At 26.7% G+C, this 19,836-nt stretch overlaps 1 protein-coding gene across 1 annotated transcript in view; it reads left to right on the plus strand.

The window, feature by feature from the left end:
- The window catches only part of LOC107436597 (ankyrin repeat and sterile alpha motif domain-containing protein 1B), an 85,857-nt gene that overhangs the window by 16,219 nt on the left and 49,802 nt on the right, over positions 1-19,836 (plus strand). The window contains exon 2 of the mRNA XM_087157306.1: positions 18,819-18,899. Coding sequence (XP_087013432.1) covers positions 18,819-18,899 — 81 coding nt within the window. The remainder of the gene's footprint in view (positions 1-18,818; positions 18,900-19,836) is intronic.

A 19,836-nucleotide genomic window follows, 5' to 3' on the forward strand; every position in this document is an offset into this window, starting at 1 on the left:
TATTCTGATAAAACTCTTGCTCGTAACAGTTTGTATTTATCACAATGCACGGTAATATTCAACGAAATATTACATTACCAATTATCTGGTTAAAATATATTTATAAAAAACGGCCATAAAACTATTTTAGAAAAAGTCATTAATTAATTTAACCTTAGACATCTGTAAATATGTGGGATTTTATTAGTTTATATTAAGATTAGTTTGCCAAGCCAATATCATATTTATTTGATAGGTTTTCATTCTCAACTGAAATTTTAGTGCTAATTTTTGATATTTCTTATGGATTTTTAATTTAAAAAATTAAATCGAGTTTAAAAAAGGATTAGTAGAGTTAAAAAAGGAGATAACAGACATAAATCTTTTACATGCAATCGTACGACCAAGACAGCATTTTATTTGTTTTGAATGAAAGTAAGGCTCTATAAGTGATGCATGTCCATGATGTATGTCCTTAGTACAGACTGTCTCCTTTGTTATATTCGTAAACAATTTGATTTTCAATTGTATTCTAAAAACTTTATTCTTTGAATGGAAATGTTTTAGGTATCACTAATAAAGTAATAAATCATTATTATATTTTTCCTTTCATTTTTAGTATGAATAAAATATTTTACTTTCTGTTCCTTTACTTTTTATTTATCACTTTTTACTTCAAAAATGAGTCATTTTGTATTGTGCTACTGTAATTTACGTGTTCATGCAACTGTTTTCTAGTCTTTTTTATTGGTATTGTTTTTAATCATAACATGATGCAAATTTGTAACAACACTAAAAAAGTACCGCTAATTTAATTTGCACTAAAAACTACACATAATTTTGATTCTAAATAAAGTGTTACGTATAAATTAGATTGAAATTACCTTGTGATACGAAAAAACTAATTTATAATTTTAATATAAAGAAAATTCAATGTTAGTCATTTATTTCAAGGAAAAGAGGTAACTTAGATTTTAATTCAACTTTAAAAATTTACCTAATTGCTTTTAATACTTAAAATTTAAACATTAATTTAACATTAATTTAAAAGTTTTACAAAAGTAAAAATTTTTTATCAGCCCTGTTGCTTTTTAGTGTCTAATTATCAAATAGACGCTTATGTCAACCATACTCATGTAAGAAGACAAATCATATGATTTTTTTCCCTAAAATATCGTTTGCATCATTTTGTGTTTGTATATATACAGTTCAAATGGTCGTTTTCAGATTGATTAATTTAGTTTGAAAAATTCAGCTCTTTAATTTAAAATCTATAAAGATTTATGATATAAAAATGTTTATTCAACTGTTAAATTCGTATAACTATCAGTTATCTTTGTCAGAAGAATTGGAGGAAAAAAAAAGAAAATCGGAATGATTATTCATTATGTATAGTTGTATAAAAGGCATAGTTGTATAAAGACACTTGCTTATAAATTCCATAAACTACTAAGCAAATGTCATTTATAAACCTGTCTTTAAAATAATATTTTAACAAATATTTTATCCCCACTTGCTTGTTTTCTTATGTCTATGCTTATTTTTCATCATCTTGAAATAATTACTTTATTATTTTATTTTTCTATTTCTACTTTATTATTCTATTCTTTATTACTTTATTATTCTATACAATATTTAATTCTTTATTTTTTATTATTTTATATTCTTTAATCCATAGTGTCAAGTTCAACAAACTATTTGATAAAATAGTCTTTAATTAGGTGCAATTTATAAATTAATTTATACATTTTGATAGTTTATAAATTAATTGCATTTAATTTATAAACTAAGTAAATAATTTATAAACTTGTGTATAAAATAATATTTTAAATATTTTGTCATCACTTACGTGATTTTCTTTCAAACTCAAGGCTTATTTTTTTATCCTCTTGAATTAATTACTTTTATATTTTCCTATTCACTGACCATAGTGTCAAGTTCAACAAACTGTCTGCTAAAATGGCGTTGAAATTGTGCGCAATATATCTATAAGCCGGATATACAGATATTGAGGAGCAGCAAATTTGTCGCTCAATTTCGATGGTGGGGTGCAATGAAACAGATGGCTGAACTTGTGGATTCATCACTCTGCATTTCCTCAATTAATTTCATTTCTCATTTGCAAAAGGAAGGAAATCATCGGATCTTCTTTCTCTTTTGGCCATCAAAGAACGTGCATAGTAATTATCTTTTTGCATAATAAAAACGTAGATTGGTACGAATCTTGGAGATTATGGCGGAAATTAAAATAATTGACTAAATTGTGTTAGTTTAGTTGAATGAATTGTGGCGGGACAATGAGTTTTTCGAAATCAAAAATGATCTGAATTTTATTGAAGTGTTCCTTTTCTAATATTTACAAATAGTTTAATTTCAAGTCATCAGATCTCCTTTCTCTTTTGTCCATCACAGAAAGTGCATAGTAATATTTAAAAATAGTTTTGTGATACTTAAAAATAGTTTAATTTTTAGTTCAATTGTAAATATTTTTAATATCAAAATTTGTTAGTTATTTTTTTTTTAAGTTGCATTCTAAATTTTATTTTTTAATTACCAATATATTTTAAAACATACTTTACACATTAAAATAAATAAAGAAATTTTATGATTTCAAATTCATTTTTTCAAAATTTTAATATTTTTTTTTAGGAATTTATTTTATTGTATAATTATTACTGTGATTTTTATTATATTATTTTTACACATATTTTTATTTTTAATTATAATGTTGCAAGACGCGAAATTAACACTCGCCATTGGGGACCAAATATATAGGATCGATTTAGGTTTTAGTTTTGATATTTAATTTTGTCTTGTAACATAGTGAGTTTCAAATCAAGCAATTTTTCTAGAGTTAGCATTTACGTAAAAAATCTGGGGAAAATATCAAGATGCAACTTCGGCATGCCCTCGAAACAACGGTAGTCGAAATTCGTAAGAATTATTTGCTCATAATTTCAAAAAAACAATAAATTTTAAAAATTCGGAAAATAAAAGATATAATCTTTTCATCAGCTCACATGATTATATCCGCAAAAAGGAGTGCTTTCTAATATTGTATCAATATAGCCAAAGCAAAATATATCAATATATCAATACAATAGATATAATTGTGTGAGCTGATGAAAAGATTATATCTTTTATTTTCCGGATTTTTATTTATTTTTTCCCTTTTTTTCGGATATTTTGCAACTTATTTGAAATATTTTATTGTAAAAGAATATTTTTGCATCGAGAAATTATTTAAATAAAACCTTTTAAATCTTTTTTCCGTCCCACTATATTAGTTAAGTGGTGTTATGATTTAAAGGGTAATTGCTATAAGATCATTTGATCATTTTTTTAAGAAGGCGCTGCTAAAAATAATGATCACTGTATCAAAATAATATTTTTTTATTCCATTGTTGATGATTAAATAGTGTTTAGATATTTATGAGTGTCTTAATAATTGTTTGCTTTTTTTTCTTCATAAATTGAGTGGATTTTGATGATGTGTTAAGTTATAAAATGAGTTTTAAAATAAGAACAGGTTATTACTTTTAATAATTTTATGCCATTTTTTGTCTTTAAATAGTGTACTCATAATTGATGATTTCTTTATTAGAGAAAGTTTAAAATGCTCGAAATTTTTGTTTTCAAAAATAGTATTATTAATGGATTTTAACACGTGTTTACCATAAGAAGCGCTTTTAAAGTTTTAATATTTATGATGAGTTTTTTTTTTTTTTTTTTTTTTTGTTTTTTTTTTTTTGTTTTTTTTTTTTGCAGTTTTAAATGACATTTGATATTAAATGTCTTAACGCCAACGCACATGTCTCAAATTATACGCTTTCTCAATCAATGTTGACACTTTTAACCAGGCGACATCTGAAGTAAATGATCATAAAACCCACGCATGATTCGAATTAGTTTGTTTATTCTATTTTCTATATCTATGTTTTTTTTAAAAAAAAATCCGTAATTAAAATAGTCGAAAAAAAAGTTTATTTAAGCATTGACTTTGAACTTGAATTAATAATTAATTAATAATTCTTTAGCTATTAAAAAATGCAATAAAGATTACAATTTTCTTAAACATTCTCGAAAACAAATGACCCAAATCTCACCAGTATAGGTATATACCACAAGTCACAATTAGTAATTCCGACATAGTAATACTTTGTTTGTAGGAGTTTTATATCATACTTTACATCAAAAAGAATTAATGGTTATAAATATAAATAGTATTAGCCCCGCTGCATAATTTTAAGTTTCAACTCAGGAGTTTTATTTATTATAAATCTTTTAATAGTAGTGACATCTAAATGGGCAGGTATTTAATCAAATTTATTTAGATGATAAAGAGTTTGCAATAGAAAGGAAATTTTTTCATATTAAAGATATTTCACGCACAAAACAGTATATAATTTATTTATATAAAAAGAAGATAAAATAGATTAAATTTTCCTCCCTTGATTTTCTGGGAATTAATGTGTTAAATAATGTCTTGAAACGGTGTTTCCAAAATTCAACTTTTTGGATGAGTTACAGTGAGGAAAAGAGGGCTGTACAAAGCGCAAAAAATAAATGAACCACCCTAAATAACTTTTGATCTAATGATCGGATCTTCACTCAATAGTAATGGTTCAAGGGGTGACCTCAAATATGTTAACTAATTAGTGCAAACGATATTTTAATTTACGAAATTAAACACAAAACTGTTTTTTCTGTAAATAAGCATACCTTTTTTTTCGGTGGATTTAAATTTTTGACCCCCAAAGTATAGTAGCTGTAATCTGGTCCCAATAGTTTGGTCTGGAGAGCTCTCCAAAGTTGAAACTTCTTAATGTTAATTTCACATTTCGTGTATTTCATCATGTCTCAAGAACTTTTTTAAGAGAATTGAAAATTTTTTGCACGCAATTATAAAATTTGTTCATTCAAAGATAATTTAATGCAAAATATAAATTTTAGTAAATAATTATTATTTTTAATAATTTTATTTGAAACAATTTTGAATTGTAAGTTATCTAAACTTTTACAGCTGTTTGAGGAATTGAGTTGAGTTCTAGAATGTGAAGATCCGATTATTTGATTAAAAATAATTCGTGGGGGGAGGGGGTGTTTATAATTTTGCCCGCAATTTTAAACCATAATAATGGTGCCTTCCATAATATGCCACAAATTCTCTTCAAACTTAAACATCTTTAAATTTCAATCGCATTTTCACATAAACGTATTTTGAAACTTTTTTTTTCTGAAGCTATTCACTTGATTTTTATGGTTTTTGATGTTATAGGTAATTAGAATCTTTATACTATAGTATGTCGTAGATTTTTCTGATGTCTATAAACTTCAATAGTCAACTTTTTTGCCAGTTTTGCGCAATAAATAAAACGAATTTGCGAAAATAGTTTTTGATTATCCCTTCACATATAATTGTTCATATATATTTCTTCTAATCATTTCAATTGTAATTTGCCTTTAATAATGATAAAGAAATATAATTTTGACAAAACTTAAACATGCTTTTTAGTTTGAAAATTAATATCATCCACATTTAGTATTTACGTTTTTCTCACGAAACGTGTGTTGCTTAAAATCTAAAGCTTAGTATCCAGCTAAATAAGGAATAAAACTTTAAATTTTAAACATTTTGTAGCTTAAAATCTAAAATTTTCCCGAAATTTCACACGGATAAAAAAATTCTGGTAAAATTATCGTACTGAATCATCATATCAAAAAAAAAAAAAAAAAAAAACTTAATTCATGCAATTCAAACTTAAACATACAGTATTTAAACCATTCATTTGGTAATTTTTCCACTCATATGGTAACTGTTTGTCAGAAATTCTAGTTTTCAATATTATAGTTTGTATTACCACACATTTAATAAAAAATATAAAACTGAAAAGTAAATTTCTCCGAATAAATGGTTTGCATACCATGCTCTAAGGAATCATGATAAAATTATCAAATTTCACCACACTCACCAAATTTCATCTCCTATTATAAAATCATATTTTATTGTTAATTTTAGCAAAATCAATACCAAAGCACTTTCGTAAAAATACCGAGTTTTCTGTTTTTCCTATCTGGTAGTTCTGACCATACTTTATTCGTCTGGATGGCGCTGAATAATCCCTAAAATATGAATCTGTATTCTAAGCACGCCACTCTAAATATTATGTATATTGAAACCATTGTGTCAAATGCATAATGGTTTTAATATCATTCTAATTATAATGACAGAAAAACACAACAAACATCTTTTAAAATTTGAAAACCAATATAGATTCATACTGAGAATCAAGCGTCTAACATCGGATAATCCCAGAAACAGGAATCGGTATTCTAAACACGTGACGCTAAATACTATGAGTATTGAAACCATTGTATCGAATAATATAATGACCATGTTTTATATCTACATTAAAACTAAATACACCTGTGTTTTGGGTCATGCTCCATTGCACTGCTATTACTCAAACTGGAATGGTAAGTTCCGCGAAGAACAAATCTCTTTTTCATTGTTGATGAAGGCGCGTCTTTTGTTATCTTTTAAAGTAATGAGACAAAATGATACCTTCTACGAACAAGAAAAAAAAGGAGTAAAAGAGAATGTTTTTTGATAAATTCTTTTGTAAGAATACCTTTGCTTCATTTTTTTTTTGTGTGTTAAATAAGAATGACTGAGAAAAATAGTTAATCCCGAAAATGTAGGGGTCATTGCTGTTTGCATAAAACTTAGCCTCGTTTATGTGTGGGATAAGTTGAAAAAATACAGCACCTTATGTACAAATACATAAAATGTAAATGTAAAAATAGGTTTTTTTTTCCTTTTTTTTTATTTGAATAGAAAGTGAGTGAAATTTGCTTTTTTCCCCCAAAGTTATGGTTAGTTTGCCAGGTTTACTTTTTATTAATCTTTTCATATTAATTTTTTTCATTTATTTTTAACATTTTTACAAGCATTTTGCATTTGTTACCATTCAAGTAATAATCATACTTTATTTTTATATATACTTTTGCAACTATTAGAAAGTATTCAAAAAATTCTCACAATTATTCTATGGATTATTTTAACAATTTTGAGAATTAATGTTTCAAATTTTTGATGTGGCATAATATAATGTTTAGATGTAATTTTTCTCATTTTTGATGAAACTATTAGAAAGATTAGACTATTATATGCAACTATTAGAAAGTATTCAAAAAATACTAACAATTATTCTGTGGATTATTATAACAATTTTAAGAAATAATGTTTCTAATTTTTGATGTGACATAATTAGGACTGGGCTATAAATCGATATATCGCGACATATCGATTTAACGCCTATATCGGCAAACCGATACAGCGACTTTCATTCCAAGCGATGCATCAGAAATTTGATTTAAGCCGTCGAGTGAAGAAGACGATATAGCGATAGCGATACACGCAAGGACTTTCTCTTACGTTCCGATGCCAACTCGCGCTGTGGAAGACGATATTGTTTCGTTATGTTGAGACGGCCTTGACTGATGAGTGGTAGAATCAGAATCACTTTTGAGACCTTATATCGTTATATCACATGTTCGTTTTCGCAACTTCGCGATTTGAAATCGTTTCTTGTAGATTATTTTCAATGGGATTAACTTCGTGATCGCCGTCGTAACCTTGTTCTGAACGCAATCTATTATTGAAAAGAATTTATAAAGAAAAGTTTCTTCATTAATTAGGTAAGTTTTTTATTTATTTTCTAACGAAATGTTTTTTATATTTTTAAATGTGAAAATTATCGGAAATCTAATTTAAGGCACCCATAAGGAATTAAATTACAAAGTAAATAAATTTGTTAGGTTATTTTTTTACTTTCTTTTAATTTATTAAAAACCTTTCGGATAAAACTTCTAATAATTTTATGGGCTTCTATTACTGATTTTAAATTTATAAATCTTGAGTTGTTTTTATTTTTAGAAATAAAGTTAAAACAAAACTTATTTTTTGGACATAAGTCAATAAACTTTATTTGTTCAAAAGAATTTGAAAAGTTTGCGAATTTTATTCATTTCTTTTTTTTTTTTTTTATCAATTACTACTTCGTTTTATTAGAGAGTAAAGTCATTATTTTTTTTAACTTTCGTTTTATATTATTAGTTAATTAGCTAAATATATTACCGAATATCACAATTCTTTTGTTTTTATTTTTAAGAATTTAATTAAGAAACTTTGCCTTACTTTGTTTTTCGTTCATAATTCGGTCATTATTTAATTTAATTATTTATATGAAATAATAATAAAAATAGTGTTTGAGAAGCATTTTTTTTTCTAAAATTTATTTAGCTCTTTGTTTTAAGCATACAAATAATTTTTTAACGAACTTATTTTTTAAATTTTGTTCCTATGCTGTTAGGTAAATATATTGATAAATTTCACTTTTATTTATTTTTTTATTTTTAAACTAAGAAATCTTTTGTTATTTGCGTGATCATTTTTAGAAAATACAGTCGGACTTCTATTTAACGAACTTCCATTTTGCGAATTTCTCTATTTTGCGAAGTTTTTCGAGGAACCAAGAACATTTTGGAAATTTCTTCTTAAAATAACTTTTGAATAACGAAGTGAATTTTCTATTTAACGAACTTTTCTTTGAGATCCACATTCCCTATTTCCCAAAATATTTCGAAGCATTTCAAACTTGTTAACGCATTCTATAGGAGAAATGGCTTTGAAATAATTTTCGAAGCCACTTTTCGCTTTTTGTTTGCATTTCAAACGAAAAACTCAGACAAAATTAACAGATTTTATTAGCAATTAAACTTAAGAACCCATGTGGTAATGTATTTGAAATTACTTTTAAAATAAATGCAGCTATAACTTTATACATAAATTTAGCTCTTTTTTTTTCGTTGAAAATATATGTAGCGTGATAGTGTAACACTGGATAATGTTTTGCTCTATTCTTGCTTTCCATGCAGATTTCTTTTGCGGTTAAGATTTATAAAATAAATGGTAGATACTAGTCTACAAGATAAAGGTGTATCAATTGCTATTTCAATTATATCTTATGTTTAGGAATTTAAAGTCCGTTTTGTGTTAAGTATTTCTAAAGTGATTTTCTGTTTAACGAATTTTCCATATAACGAACTCATTATCAGGATTTAACGACTTCGTTAAACAGAGGTCCGACTGTATAACAAAACTTGTGTTTACTTCTTCATTAAGAATTTGAACATTACGATCGAACTTAATAATTCTGTAATTATTTACGCATAATAGTACAAGCAAATATTGATTTGTTAAAAAAAGTTTCTTTTTTTAAAAAAAATTTTTTTTTTAACACTTTGTTTTAAGTGTATAATGAATTTCTTAACAAGCTTTTTTTTTAATTTTTTAAATTTTCTTTCAATAATTTCAGATAGATATCTTTATAAAATTCCCTTTTTATTTTTAAACTGAGAAATCTTTCAGAGAACGAAAATTTTAAGAAATTATTACAAATCTTATGTTTACTTTTTAGTTTAAAATTCGAACATTTTTAATTTTAAACTTCGGCTTTTAGTCAATCTAACTTTTATTTTAGTTAAAATATATTTTGAAATTTTAAAATTAGCTTTTGTTTAATAACAATATTTTTTTTCATTAAGGGTGTTTTAGGGGTTAACTTAAATTAAGACTGCTTATACCTTATAAACGATAAAGAAGTGCAAATATTTCATTCTGTATCTACACACATTTTTTCAATAAATATTTTAAGTAAGATTTGTACATCTTAGTCAATTTATTTAATATCTTTCTTTAGCAAAACATATATATTTTCAAATTTATAAATTGATTTAAATCAATATGCGTATGAAGTCTTGATAGAAATCTGACTTTCTGTGCCTTAAAGTAAATGAAATTCAAAAATACTATATCGCGATACATCGCTATATCGCGATGCAAAACTGACGATATATCACGATATATAATTTCTAATATCGCCCAGTCCTAGACATAATACAATGTTTAGATATAATGTTTCTCATTTTTGATGTAACGTAATATAATGTTTAGATGTAATGTTTTTAATTTTTTGATGTAAGTACTTATGGTTCAATAGTAGCATATTTAAACAAATATGAAACATTCTTGAGTCCCGCAGTGGACTGATCGTTAAGACACGGTTCCCAGCAGATCACCGAAGTCAAGCATCACTGGCTACGGTCAGTGTGCGGGTGGGTGACCACTTGGATCAGTCTGCGTAGGGACCGAGGGTGTGCGGTATTGGTCCTCGTTAAACTGTGCTACCGTAAAGTGCCCGACTTCGCGCGCAGGTCGTCGGGCTACCGAAGCGGGGGTGCGATCCCCTCCGCAGAGGATCAAAATTGTGATGGCATGTCTTCGGATCATCCTCCGGGATGTTTCCCAGACCGTCGCCAATAGCCCATTGTGAAGCTCCAGTGCGACGTAAATTAACAACAACAACAACATTCTTGAATGCAAATTGAAGTAACTAAAATATACGTTCCCAAATTTCAAGCAGTCATCTTTAATAAATATTTAGAAATATCATTTTAAATATAGTTTATAGCTTCAGAAGCGCTTGAAGTTCAACTCAATGAATAAAATTAAGGGGAAAAAACATGAAAGCTTTTCATTCACCCTTAAGGAAAAACATCAAAGAGAAATAGTAAATAATTTAACAAAATTAATACAATATGTTCTCTTGTATTATATTTTAAACAAATCATCGTTAAATAACTAAGCGTTCTACTGAACCTGCAACGGCTATTTCTGGTAAGGAAAGTGGTTGATTATTTCTCGTTAATCTTCAAAGAATATTGGGTCATATATGGAAAGACATTGTTAATAGATGTTATATCAGTCTCTAAACATTATTATTAAGTGATTTTACTTGATGTTTTGTGTCATGATATCTATTGTACTATGAGTTCGTTTGTTTCAGTACAAGACTTGAGTATTTCTTATTGTCAACTAACTTTTACTTGTTCAACATTCTCTCATTATGACTTTTTAAACTTGTTACACATGGAAGAAAAATTTAACCCAATTTTGCATTGTCTAGGTTTTGAATGGAGCCATTAGAATAAAATGTTTTCTTAAAAAAAAAAAAAAAATGTATTAAATTGTAGAAAAGAAAAGAGGAGGGAATTCATGAAGGAAATGTATTATCAGTATATGGATAAAATATACTATGAAAATTGGTTCATCGCTGAACCATAATTTCAGTACATTAATTGTGCAAAAATTTGCTTCAACCTTAATAAGGTGTTAAATTAAATTTAATCGATTAAATTCAAAAATACTCTCCGAAAAATTGGTTCATCGCTGAACCATAATTTCGGTACATTAATCGTGCAAAAATTTTCTTCAACCTTAATAAGAATTAAATTGAATTATATGGATAAACTTAAAATTCCAAAAAGTTACTTCAACGCAAATCCATAATACGGTTCATTAAGCGTGCAAAATTTGCTTCAACGTTAATAAGGTGTTAAATTGAATTACTTCAAATATATTTTCCGAAAAAATAGATTCAATGATAAATCGTAAAATCGGTACATTAATCGTGCAAAATTCGCTTAAACCTTAATAAGTGCTAAATTAAATGAGATGCATTACTTCAAAAATAAATTCCAAAAATTTGATTGACGCTGAACCATAATATCGGTACATTAATCGTGCAAAATTTGTTCCGCTCAATGTGAGGCGTAATATTTATGTATTCAAGTTTCTGAGGGATTGATTTTAACGATGACATGGTTTTCAGTTTTACACTAAATTAAAGTTGCAGCGTATTAAAACGATATTTAGGGTCAATGTGTAAAAAAAAAATTTCAACAGTGTGTTGCAAAAATAATCGATTTTTTATGAACATTTTTTGTTAAAAAAAATATAGTTCATATGATAGTAATATCTTGCAGTCCTATTCTTGTAAGAATTCTTGCAGTCATTATTTTTGTAAGAAAACAGTTTCAAAAGTGATTGAACTATGCATTGCTAGAAAATTTCGGAACCTTTTGAATTATAGCATTCTCTAAAAATTTAATGTACTTGAAAAATACTGTTGATTCCTAGTGTTAATTTAGGATTCTTGGAATGGAATCACTAAATGTTGACGGCTTAAGAAAAGTTTTTCAACTCTGCTAGAAGGTTGCTTTGTTATTAAGGGATTTGTGGGGAACTATGATATTTAAATTAACATCTGAATATGGTTTTCAAGTGGAAGAATATTATGGTGTTAATTTTTTAAAATTTATCACGTGATATTATAGATCTATTTAAACGGGTGCATGATTCAATTAACACTAGAAAGACTGAAATTTAGTATCTACCTATATTGCCCAAAAGTGATTGCCAAATTGTAAGAAGATTAAATAAATTTGCTTAAAATTAATTTTTAATATTTTTTTATATTATGTACAGTTACATAGCAAGTTATTAGTTAATATTAACAATTAAAAAAAGTTATATGTTGTACAAAAAGTCACAAAATTCTAAGAAATTGCGTCATTATGTACACCATTGTTTTTCTAATTGAAATTAAAAAGCAGTCAAAATGACTTCCTTAAGCAATCTAGTGTTAAACATTGTAATAGGGTTATAGTTAATTCGGTAGTTAAATGGCAATTAGCAATTAACTATAACAATTAACATTGTGTTTGTTACCAATTATTACTTAGACTTGAGCCGATTTTTCGGGGATAGAGACTCTAACTTAGAAAGTTATGTCAGCAGGACTTAACGAAATAGAAATTTTGAAATATTTTTAAGCCAAATAAAACATTATCGATTTAAATTATTAAAAAAAACAACATATTTTTGAAAAAACAATTTTGCTGGGCTTTCCGATTTTAGGAAATAGCGATACCGATTTATTTTCTATCTTTCCTTCTTTTCTTTTTCCTATTGCGTAGTGCTATTAGTGGTTGAGTGTGTGATTCAACCTTTTTACGTCTACGGTATTAAGTTTAGTCATTTTTACAAATTCGTGATTTCCTGTTACAAAATCAATCAGAAGTTATAATAATAATATATTATAATAGTTCTTTTATCTGTAATCTAACTTTACTTAAATGAGAATATAAAGTAAACAATAAATAAATATATTGTTAATGCTTTTTGAAAAATTGCTGTAGAAATGACATTTATCGTTTTTGAGCTAAAAAATAATTGATCAAAATCGCCCTTGATGCCCCATTTCAACAGAGAATTATCACCCAGGCTAAAAAAGGAAGAAGTAAAAAAAAGAAAACTCTGTCATATTTTTTAAGTGATAAATCATTATTTGTCATGATGCACTGGACTAGATGACGTCAGAGGCTAACAGGCAATTTGCCAAGTGTGTCGTGGAATGTTTTCTAAGATTTAAAGACTGCTGTTTGAGGAACTTAATTTATGAAGTTGTTTATTCGGTATGTTTCATCTATTCGGTGAAAGGTTCTAGATACATTTATGATTAATCATCATGAAAATTTAATAATCAAATCTGTTTCTTCTATTTTTTAAATGTAAACATTGTGTTCCTAATTCAGCAAAATTACTTATCAATAGAACTAAAAATTCAACTCATCACGCAATACATAGCTAATAAAATAATAATTTGATGCATAGCTAAATAAATAAAATAAAAAATAAAAAATGATTTTTCTTTTGAATTTTAAAAATTATTTATTAGCTTGTTCAATAGTCTTAAATGTTTTTAAATTTTTTTCTCCCGGTAAAAATTATTTTCCGGAAAAATCCAAAGTTCCAAACTACAAAGTTATTACATGTTCAATCAACTTCAGGTATAAAATAAAAATAAAAAATGAAATAAAATAAAAATGTCTAAACATTAATGAACATTATTATTTATTGTCTAAATATTAGAAATAAATGTAACTAATCTTTATTTACCTGTAATTGTTCGAAACTTTCTTATTTTTACTAATAATTTTGAACAAAAATTAGTGCATATTGTCATTTTCTTAATGTTTTCTTTTTAATGTCCATTGTTTAAAATATTTTCTGCAAGTGATAAACTCATTTGACGAAAATGCTTTTGATATGTGTCACCATGTTTTGCAGTTTTGTGTTAAAAATTATAGTTACATTTTTAATCCCTGGTCACTTGACAGATTTTATACTGATTTATATTATCGACTTCTTATTTTTCAGTAAGCAAATATTACAGAAAAAGTAGTTCTTGACATAAGTCTTAAAGAAAATCTAAATATAGTTAAGGAAAGTGTTAACATTTTATTTCCATTAAATATGATATTTATTTCCATTAAATACTTACTTCATATATATATATATATTTTTATTTAAAACTTATTTTATGCATATTAAATTAGCAATGCAGTTTTAAAGGAAGCAAAGGTTATATTTATAAAAAAATTCCCCCCTCTAGACTTTGAGTGCTTCACAGTAAAAACAGTGTTGTAATAGCTCTCCGAATTCGTTGTAGAAAAACTCATAAAACTGCTTGAATAGAATACTTAATTTCAAATGAACACCAACTCCAATGTTCGTATACACTTTAAACGATGGTAGCTAAATCTAAACGCCAATAATTCAGAATGATAACACCAAACTCATTCGCAATCACAACATTCGTGAATTATTTTCGTTACCGAATGTATCAACTTTGGTATACTTCGGATATCGTCGATTTTACAATGTTTACTATTGAGTACGAAATGGCATGAGTTTCTTGCCTTGCCCGCTTCTGTACATCTACAGAAACAAAATTTCGCCGTTTCAAGATGTATATATATGTTTTGTGTATAAAGGATAATTATATTTTAATTTTTAAATATTTATCACTTATATTAAATAATTTGTTATTTAGTTTCTATTCGCTTCTGCTCCGTTAAGCCTAGTTTGAATTTGTCGTAATATTTTCTCTTTGCTGCACATATATAATCATAAGCTATGATTTATAAGCAACTTTTATTTGAAGAATTAGTATATGCATCATACATTAATGATTTTAACTTTATATTGTATCGTAAAAATAGCTTTAGTAACTTTTATGTGTATTATATTTTACTGTAATTAAATATTTTATTCATAAAAATATCTTGACTGACTCTAATGTATATTATATTTTACTGTAATTAAATATTTTATTCGTAAAAATAGCTTTACTTACTCCAATGTGTACCATATTTTACTGTAATTAAACATTTTATTGGGTTCTTGGCGTTGTAGTGAAACGCCAAGAACCCAGAGTTATTTGTGGTGCTTCACTACACGACTTTGGTTGTAAAGTATTTGTCACCATTTTTGGCGTTAAGATACACTAGAATTTTATTATATTTAATTTTTATCCGCTTCTGTTACGTTAAGCCTAATTCGAATTCTTCTGAATAGTCGCTTTCTCTGTGTAGTGTTTATGTTTAATTTGCAAACTAATTTTATTTTAGCGTATAGTATGTGTTTGCATCCTAAATTAATTGTTCTTACTTTAAATTTTACCAAGGAATTATCTGTGGTGTTTTCCTACACAACTTTATGTATAAAGTAGTTGCCACTATTTTTGGTGTCTAGATACACTAATGTTTTTTGCTGTGTACTTTTCTCTTATATCGTAAAAATAATAAAATCATTAAATAAATATTTTTATGCAAAAATAATAAAAAACATTACTTTTCTCTTTATTGAAAATAATGTATTTTTTAAAAATTATTTTTGCATAAAAAATACATGTTGAATGATTTTTATTATTTTGAATGATTAGATTACATTACAGTAAACCTCTTAATAATTTTATATACAAATATCTTCCCTTTTCTTAATTAAATCGAAACCTTTCTTCATAAACACACCAAAATCTTTCAGACTAATTTGATTTAAATAAGGAAGACATAGATAAAGCTTTAAATATACAAGATGATCTTATAAAGTGTTTCCAAAAATAACAACTGGCTTCCTTTAATACTTCAGCCCCTTGCCCATGTTTTGCCCACACTGACGTCATTGGCATTGAGCCAAAATATTCATAAGAGAAAGGCTGCATCTTTTTAGCAACCATCTTCATACCTGGGCGCAACACAGGGCATTTAGAAGCAATAAACGAATAAAAATAAATCCGTTATAGAGTCAATTTGGGAAAGTGCTGCTCAGGAGAAAGTGTGAGGTTCTAGCTATAAAAACAGCTTCGCGCTTTTTCAAAAGAAACTTATTGATTTTTAATATTTCTCTTATCTTTGGGAGTGCGTTGTGTTATTTTTACTGAAATGATCGAGTCAAATTGGTTTTGAGCAGTAAAAAAGTCTTTGAGAATATTGTTGAGGTTTTATTTTTATATTTTTTTTTTGTAGTACATATATTGAATGTTTCCTTTATTTCTTAACTGTGACAATTTTAATATTTATTAAAACAGAGATGTTTTCGACATTTTTTTAAAAGAATTAATAGTTTATTAAGATCGGATTTTTTGTGAGATGTTTGATGCAAGAATAAAATTGATGTAAATAATAAAATAAAATTGATCTAAATAGTAAAATAAATCTTTGAGGATATTGTTAGTTTTATTTTTTATATTTTATAATTTTTTTGGGGGGGGGATTTAAATGTTTTTTTTCTATTAAAGTAAAACATTTTTAAATGTATATAAAAAAAGAAGACAAGATTTTACGAAATATATGCATGCTTTCTCGATTTATAAGATATTGTTTTGAATATATGTAAAAATAGAAGAATATTTTAAGTATTTTTTTTTTATTTATAGAAGTAATAATAAACCCTTTTTATTCTTCCTTTCCTTTAAAGAGTCTAGTACTAATTTTGCAAGTTTAATAATAAGCTTTTTAATTAATCATTTTACAAGACAAGATTTTTTGAAATATTTAAATGTTTTCTCGATTAATACTATATTGTTTTGAATATCTGTAAAAATGCTAGAATATTTCCCTGATTTTTGTAGAAGTAATAATAAGCAATTTTTTATTCTTTCGTTTTTTCAAACTGTCTGCTACTAATTTTGTAAGTTTAGTAATAAGTTTTTAATAAATAATTTTGTGAAGTAAGATATTTCGAAACATTTTCTCTATTTAAAAAAACATAGCTCTAATTATTTGAAGAAAAAAAAAAAGAGTTATACATAATAGATTTTTAAGGAAATAATAACATTCTTTTTCTAAAAAGGTAAAAGGCAAGATTTTTCTCTGAAATTCAACTATTTATAAATGGTTATAATATTCCAATTAAAATTTATTATTATTATTATTAATATCATCATTATAATTATTCCTGTAAAAATATTATATTATGGTGTCAATGGTTAGAAAGTTTATTTAAAGACAAATATTTAAAGCAAAGTTTTTGTTTGCTTGTTTTGTGATGATATTCAAAGAAGTTTGGTAAAGCTAATTTCTTTTTATCAAAAAGCCCCTTCACATATATTACAAAAATTAGACTTTAATGGAATTGGCAAAAATTTATTTAGATGTCACGCTGTCTTAATCAAAAATCCCCGTGTGTGAAACAAGAAAAGAATCGATATTTTGCAGCAGAAAATGACATTTCTATGATTTCAATTAATAGCCTCAATGTAAAAATGGGACTAATAAATGAATATTTTTCGATATAAAATAACATTTGCTTAATCTGAACTAATAATTTCATGTGGAAATGAAGAGGAAATTAATATTTTTCGAGATAAAATGTCATTTGCCTAATTTTAATCAAAGGTCTAAGTGAAAAGGGGGGTGGAGTGGAAAGCGTTGATCTTAAGGACACTTGATCTTAGCTTGACACTTCTGCGTGTTAGAATGACTACCTAGACAAAGTTTGTAGTGACTATTTAATTTTTAAGTCTTTATAACTCAAACAATTTTGGGAGATTGACCATTCATGCAATATATCGTCATAAATTTTTAGCCAATCTCACATCTAATCGTACACTTATTTCTTAAAGTATGAATGGGCACTTTTATGATATATGATCATTATATTTTGACGTTTAAAAGCTTTGATAATTTCCTGAAGAATAATTGCGAGAAATATTTATAAACTTGGTTGCAGACTTTGAATTCCAGCCATAATTACAAGTACCCTATTCAAAATTTAAAGTTTATTTATTCCTTTTTTTTCACCCCGAAATTGGTCAACTATTGCATTAATTTTGACACGATTTGAAATATATTATTAAATGTTGAGCACAAGTATTTTTTTAATTTTTAATCCGACTCTTATTGTCTGAGATATATATGTCTCGGGCAGACAAGTCAATGGTATATATGAGACAATGCATCCCCGCTATATCAACATTTCCTAGAAGAGAGGCCTCCGCATGAATCGCTCGACGTAATAGTTCGACGTAACGAACATGAACTGCGCAGTGGAGAAAAATAAGAATGATGTCACAACGTCCAGACTACTAAACTGCGCAGTGGGGAAATTTTTTTTCCAACGTTTGGGCTATAAAAGAGCGAGTTTCTCGATTACGGTATCCGTGCCAATGCTTTCTATCTTCTTTTAGGTGGTGGTTATATACGATTCTACTATGTAGTAACATATTGGGAAACTGGTATTACAATACAGCTTGGGATGTGACTTTTAATGCACGTGACCTTCAGAGGGTTATAGTTTTCAATCTTTTGTAGGACTATAATTTCCGAGGGTTTCTTTCTTTCGTTATTTTACATAAACGATGATATTTTAAATTGATATCAGAAAGAAACATTGGAAATTCTAATAAAAATTGGTAAAAAGGAGAAAAAAAAACTATCGATTTTTGGGATTTTCGGATTTATATTTAGTACCAATCAAATAATATATCAGTTATAAAGTTAGTTTGCCCGGGTATTAATCATAATTGCTTATTATCTATAAGAGATGTTATGTATCTCGTTTGATTGACATGTTCTTCTTTATATTTCAGTTTAAGAAGAGGCCCAGGAGCAAATGCTCAAGATCAAAGTGGTTACACGTCACTTCATCACGCTGCTCTGAATGGCCACAAGTAATTATTATTTAAATTACTATCATTTGCTTACAATATAAGAAAAATATATAATCGGGGGGAAACAGTTATTGTACACAAAAATACGCTACGCAGCTCACAATTTTAATTAACTGAGATAATTAGATATGTTCAAAATAAAATGTCTTTGCTTAAAATTTCGTGTTTTTTTTCCTTCATAAATATAAAGAAATGATTTTTTTTTCTCGCTGTTTAATCAAAGTGACACTTTTTCTCAACCCACACTTTTCAATTTGTAAGAACAAGTTTAATTTAAAGTTCTCTATGAAGACGAGTATGTTCTGATACTAAAGACTCAGTTCCCTTGTCTTTTGAGTTAAGATGAGTAGTTGTTGTATTGTATTCTTCCTCACGGCTTATAAACTGATCAAATTCTGAGGATGTAGAGTCGGATAATATGTAAGATTCTATTAAGTAGGTTAGAGGATTCTGTGAGATAATATGTAAGATCTGTAGAATCGAAATGTAATGTGCAAGATTCGCACGTTCCTCAAAAATGTACTAAAGTGATTTCAATATTGTAAAAAAAAAGGTATAGATTTCTTTCTATTAGCTTTCTTCTTAAATTACAAAAAAAAACATTAAAATTACGAAACCAAACGATATCAAACGAAAACTATTAATGAACCCAAAGATTTCAGTACTAAATGTATTTATTTGGAATGGTGCTGAATTCATCAAATTCCGAGGGTGTAGAATCGTATAATATGTAAGATTCTGTTATGTAGGTTATAGGGTTCTGTGAGATAATATGTAAGAGAGAGGTCTGTAGAATCAAAATGTAATATGCATGATTCGCACGGTCCTCAAAAATTTACTAAAGTGGTTTCAGTATTGCAATAAAAAAGCTTTAGATTTCTTTGTATTAGCTTTCATCTTAAAATTACGAAACCAAACCAAATTAAACAAAAACTAT

Source organism: Parasteatoda tepidariorum, chromosome 2, assembly GCF_982258835.1.
Source record: "Parasteatoda tepidariorum strain Cologne lab strain chromosome 2, Ptep-v5.0, whole genome shotgun sequence".
NCBI classification, from domain to species: Eukaryota; Metazoa; Arthropoda; class Arachnida; order Araneae; family Theridiidae; genus Parasteatoda; species Parasteatoda tepidariorum.